The sequence below is a fragment of the Strix aluco genome, chromosome 9 (assembly GCF_031877795.1).
Source record: "Strix aluco isolate bStrAlu1 chromosome 9, bStrAlu1.hap1, whole genome shotgun sequence".
In the NCBI taxonomy this organism is placed as follows: domain Eukaryota; kingdom Metazoa; phylum Chordata; class Aves; order Strigiformes; family Strigidae; genus Strix; species Strix aluco.
The window spans coordinates 4,519,712-4,525,711 of NC_133939.1; the positions used below are offsets into that span (position 1 = coordinate 4,519,712).

The following is a 6,000-nucleotide window of genomic DNA, read 5'->3' on the forward strand; positions in this document are numbered from 1 at the left end:
ACAGTATTTAATCCCCTACAACACCTCTCTGAGGTAGTCTATGCACTGTCAACACTAAATGTATTTGATAGCTGCACACCTGACACTAATGCTGACCTTGCAGAATGCAGTCAAAGCATATTTGAGAAAATCTGAACTGTAGAACAATATGTAGATGAAAGGTTCAGAAGAGCACCTAAGCAGACACAAAGCAAGCACGTAAGACCTCTCAAGCATAAGCATGGCCAAAATGTACAGTTTACATTTGCAGAAGAAAACTACTATATTAAGCTTGTCCATTTATAAAGACAGTAAATAGAAAGGTAAATATATACACTGCCATATAAATGCGGGTGTGAAGATGTAGCCTTGCACACTTTAAATAGTTTGCTATCAGGTACAGTGAAAGGCAGTAGTCATCCTTGTAAGAATCTCAACATTTCAAATCCTGAACTGAAATTCATGATTTATTGACAATTCACCCCTTCCTACCTATTATCAATACCCAGATGAACATGATAGAAATTACAGGAACGGAAGTTCTGCGGAAAACTTGACATTCTGAAATAAGATCAGCAGAACCACGTGCAGCAGTACCAGGCAAAAGGGAAATGGTTTCTATTTTCCCATGAGGAGGAGAAGGAAAAAGCTCCTAGCCAGGTAAGACTTCACTGTCTGGACAAAGAAGATTCTGAACACAACCTCTCTGACAATTCATGGGAAAGAAGGGAAAAGAAGAGATTTGGTCATTTAAATACTTTCAGAATATGTAATTAAAAGCTTTCTCAAGTTACAAGATGACAACTGGATTGGCATGATTTTCAAGTTCAGGAAGCATTTAGCTATATTTTACCTTTATCAAACCTCATTATGGTTTGCATTAAAATTAAAAGGATGCAATTCAAAAAAGCCCCAAAGCCAAGTTATTCATAACATATGAAGAACAGGACTATCGTAACTTAAGACAATCTGCAAAAATAAAGCATCTTAAGACAGCCTATTTTCTGATCTTTGATATTCATACAGTTCCATCAATCAAAATAAAAAAATCTAGATCATCAGTATTTTCAGCCAGGATACAGGAGAAAAACCTGCACATCTTAGGAACCAAAGATTTTCAGCAAAGTATGCAGAGTATCTGGTAAAGCTTCTGACAGACACTTCTGGTGGAACTTCAATCCTCTTCTACTCCACCCCAAATATCAGTACATTCCAACTTCAATACCTCTTCAGATACCCTGAAGTCAAAGGAAGAAGGGTAAAGCAGTATGCTTCTGCCTAAAGAGAATCTTGGACTGACAGACATTTTTTATACATTCACTATTCTAAATTCTATTTTTACATATACACTTTTCTAAATGGGACTTTTTCACACCCATCCACCAATACTCAGAAAATAACAAATCTACCACATAGGATTTGCTCAATGTCAGGAAAGACACACTCTCAGAATCAGGATTGTAAGCAGCACATCGCAAGTATGGTTTATCATCCAAATCTGTCCTTCCAAAGTGACTGAAATAAATTCGTATTTTCTTGTCTTTAAATGCAAGAAAAGCATCTCAGCATAGAACCCGCTGACATCCATGGACAAGTTGAAGAATTTCAGATGTTAGCTGAGACAAAGACACTGCCTTAAATTTTTTGTTTCTGGTAAATCAGTTATACTTCAAGAGATTTGGATAACACCTCAAAAGATAGGGAAGGGATTACCAAGGGTTGTGGGTTCCAGACCTCTGAACAAGAAAGGAGAGCAGGGAGGGAACACCACCCAGGGCTCAGAGCATCTGCCAAGGAGAAAAGAGGGGCTCAGTCAACCCACTTAGACACAGCATGAGACACATCCTCGTCCCTGGGACCATCACACCAGCCCTTATGAGTAGTGGACTAAGAAGGCCAAGGCGGGGAAGAAAAGCCAGACTCTCCCCTCCAGGGAAGAGTTAAGAACCTGTACATTGTTACAGTGGTGTACCAGAAGATTTGATGTAGGTAAGGGAGTATTTCAACCAATAGTTTCCAGGACAGTTTTATCTACGTTGTGTTTTTCATGTATTTCAATGCGACACTAATTCTGATACGTTGCCCCTGGGACACCTTCTGGAATAATTTTTTTCATCTGCTGCTGGAAAACACCTCAGACTGTCCTAAGCAACCCAGGCAACATTCTTGGCTTTTTCATCCACTTGGTCCTCCGATGTCTTCTGACATTTTGCTACATAACCACAGCCAGCAAGCTACTGGTAAACCTGAAAAGGTCCGATTTCACCACCAAATGTCAGTCCTGGGCAAGGACTTCTTTGCTACGTTGCTGTGTGGTTATAATGGAAAGCTTACAGCCCAAGGGGAGCAAGAAAACAACTAGATCTTTTCACCAGCTTTACCACCTATTCAGCAGGGCAAGTCATCTACTCACTCTTTCAGTCATTACCCCTTATCACTGGCACACAACAGAAGTACTGAAATATAATTTGCATCCAAATTCATTTCTGTGGAAGCATTTTCTTTCAGCTTGCAGTTCCCATCGGTGAGATAGAAGCCATGCATTAAAAAAAAAAGCCAACATTCAGGCAGAGCAGCAGGGGAAAAAGTAAGATGCAGGTACACTGACTTGGCAGTGGAATAAGACAAGAGTCTCAACTGACCTCGAAGAGGAGCAAAAGGTGGGTAAAAGGAAGAAATGTATTAAGAAAAAATATCTGAATGCTCACAGAATGTTTAACCTCATTTCTGGCAACAGGGAGGCTGCATTATGAACCATATGCACTACAGAGAGATAGTCTGCTAAAACAGTACTATCATGTTTGCATTAAAATTTGCCAACAAGATTTCTCAAAAAAAAGACAGAAAGAGCTTCTTGCCCTTGACATACAACTCTAGTGGAATTCAAGCAAACCTAGCCTATGCACAACCAACAGCCCCAGTGTGTTTCAGATGACTTACATGACACCTTGCAGGACTTTCTGAGGATCGAGGTCAAATAATCTATCAACATAGTGGCGGCTACTAGCCGTTACCTCCTGCAGAGAAAAAAAAAAAAAAAAAGAATTGTAATAGTTTGTATCAATTCATGTAACGGCAGACAAAAGGAATGGCTAATGCAGCAGCAAGTCTACAAAACCTATCAGGCAAGACAGCAGCAAAACCACAGAATCATATTCAAATGTGCAGTATGTTACTGCTGGGCAACATCCACACAAAGAATTAACCCTGTGTTTAAGTGTGATTTAAAGAAGATGATGTATTTAATGTAGATAACAACATGTTATGAGGCAAAGCAAGTCAACAGAGTGCTCTTTATGCACAGGGCACACAAAAGGCATCTACTTCAGTTATCAGCACTGCCTTAAATTCCAATTTTATTATGTTTAATTACCATATAGAAAAAACATTAATTCCTGTAAAAGTTTATAAGAGCAGTTAATGTTGCTCAAGAAACATACCCACAAACAAGCTCCCAAAAATAAGGAAGCTCATATCAAGACGTTTTTCTAGAACTTACTTTATCATAACACATCTACATATTTCAGAGATCGTCCTTCTATATACTGTCCCACACAACTTCAACAGGGACAAGAGCAGAATATTCTCCATAACATTCCCATAGCTACTTTATAAGACAGAGTGAACTCTATTCTCAGCAACAGGACCATGCTTGTAAGCTAAACATTTATGCACCAATGATTTGTTATTCCCTTTAAGAAGATCCAAAGCTGGAGATGGCAAGCGATCCAAAAAACAAGGGTGGGAAAGGGGAAGGGAATTTTCCCTCCAGGTTCTCACAAACACGTGCCGGGGTGCGTTTCCATTATCCAACTTTTTTTTCTTCTTTTTACCAGCTTAACTTTTTATTAGGTTTTTCCCACTTTTTCTTTATGAGTTCTCCTCGAAAGAAGCTATAAAGGAATTGAAAACTCTTCCTTGCTCTTGTAAGTATCTATTCTTGGGCTGAATCTGCTCCTAGTTCCCCAGCTACAGGTCAGGAGCACCAGCAGCTTCTTGCCTGTGGTCTCAGGTAACTCAGAGAAGAATCATCACCTAGAGGCAGCAAGACTCCTTTGTCTCCAGGAATACTACTAAACTATAAACTCTGCAGATAAACTTCCACCATGTAATGAAAGATAGTATTTTTGAGAACAGCAGGAGACTTTCATCTACCTGACCTATGCATTTATACGCAAAAGTCTTCCGGACTTCAGAAATCTCACCGCTTTCTGTTTCTAAAATATCCTGGCTTTTACCCTATCAAATATGCAGGAGAAGGGCATTCATATCCAGGCAAACAAGTTTTTCAGGTAGTCCCCAAAAATAAAGAATTTATCAACATCATCAGTTTCACGGTTCTCTTACCTAATAAGAAATTCTAAGGGGGGGAAAAAAAAAAAGCAAAAGCCCAAAACCTCGCCTCTTTTAAGCAGTATCCACACTACACCTTTTCCATTGTTACTCCCAGCACACGACTCCGATGAGCAGCAGGGCCGGGCAACCAGCACCGGCTGTTCTACTTACTCACAGCCTTCCCCGAGGAAACTAGTGGTAGTTGTCAGACCCCCTTCCCCAACACCAGCGCCCTGCCCACAGATGCAACACATCAGCCTCCTCCCTGCACCAGAAGCCAACAAGGCCCTGTCGTGAGGTCCCGAAGAGCTACGAGATCAGCGTTTCGCCACCAAAACAACACCCACTCGCTAGCAAAGGCGGGGAGCGCATGCTTCGCCAGCCCCGACCAGCCCGGTACGCTTCTGAGACCCTGCTCTCCTCCGCAGCAGTTTGGTTATTCCAGCTCAAAATAACGTCAACGAACCCTCTTTTTGCTGAACGGGAGTTTTGGAGGGACCAAAAACATTTACAGGAGAACAGCTGAAGAGTGTAAGTCGTGTCATCAGGTAAAAATAAAATTCAGAAAAGACAGCACCTCTACCAAAAATGGGAAGAGACTCCTCAGGAAAGGGGGGAATGCCGATCCCCTTTGGGAAGAAGTTGTTGCGTCGGGAGGGGGGGGGGGGGGGGGACAAGGGAACGAGCGCCCTACCGACACCCATGTCAGCCCTGCGGCCCACCTCAGCCCGCCAGGCCCCGGCCCCAGCCCCGGCCCGCCGGGCCCCCCGCCACCACACAAAGGGGCCCAGCAGGTGCCGGGGGCCCCCCAGCGCACAGCCCGCGGCGCGGCCCCCCGCGGAAGCCAAGGTCAGGCCCGGCCCGGCCCAGCCCAGCGGCAGGCGGGCGCCCCCCCCGGCGGCCACGCTAACGGGCGGCGGCGGCGCAGGGGCCGCGGCACTCACCGAGAGGACGCTCATGCGGAGCGGCGCCTCCAGCACGCACGCCATCTTGGCGGACGCAGCAGCAGCTCCGGCGGCGGCGCCCTCACGCTCGCGCGCGCGTCGCTGCTGCCGCCGCCGCCGCCGGCGGGCACGGCCTCATCGCGGAGCGCAGGGCCGCGGGGCGGGGGAGGGACCGGGAGGCGGCGGGGGGGGGGGGTGGGGGGGGAAGGGGGACGGGAGGAGGCGGGGCGCCGCGGCCTGGCGCGCAGCGAATCGGCCGACGCCGAATCGCCGCTAATTTCCGCCAGCACGCCGCCACGGCGCACGCGCCCCTGCCCGCCCCGGCCCCGGCTGCCGCGCGCGCCCGCCCGCACCGCCCGGCCCGGTGGGCGCTGCTGCGCGCGCGCGCGAGGGAGGGCGCGGCCGGCGGGGCGGGCCCGTCTCGCGCACCGCCCTCTGCGGCGGGAAGCGGCGGCGGCCGCGGCCTGGCGCAGCGCGAGCCGCTCCCCTCAGCTCCCCCACCTCCGTCCCCTCAGCCCAGCTCGTCCCGCCAGCCCGCCGGGAGGACGGCGGAGGGGGGGGCCGGGTGACCGACTCCCTCCGGCTGAAGGCCGGCCCCCGGGCTGCTCACCCAGCGCCAGAACAGCCACCCCTCGCGGCTGTTCTGGTCCCCGTTCCGCACCCTGTGGGACGGGGGACCCGAGCGCGGCTCTCAGGGCAGCCCCTCAGCTGAACAACAGCCTGACCTGTTTTTTATCACAAG

At 47.8% G+C, this 6,000-nt stretch overlaps 1 protein-coding gene across 6 annotated transcripts in view; it reads right to left on the reverse strand.

Annotated features, from left to right (window-relative positions):
• Positions 1-5,433, reverse strand: part of ARMC8 (armadillo repeat containing 8) — an 80,321-nt gene extending 74,888 nt beyond the window's left edge. For all 6 annotated transcript variants that reach the window (XR_012624256.1, XM_074833487.1, XM_074833486.1 and 3 more), the window contains exons 1-2: positions 5,259-5,433; positions 2,920-2,996 (exon numbers count right to left, since the gene is read on the reverse strand). Coding sequence is in view for 5 of the 6 variants with exons in the window: in XM_074833487.1 (XP_074689588.1) it covers positions 2,920-2,996; positions 5,259-5,303 (122 nt within the window). In the remaining variant the exon portion in view is untranslated. The remainder of the gene's footprint in view (positions 1-2,919; positions 2,997-5,258) is intronic.
• Between the last annotated feature and the right edge of the window lie 567 nt (positions 5,434-6,000).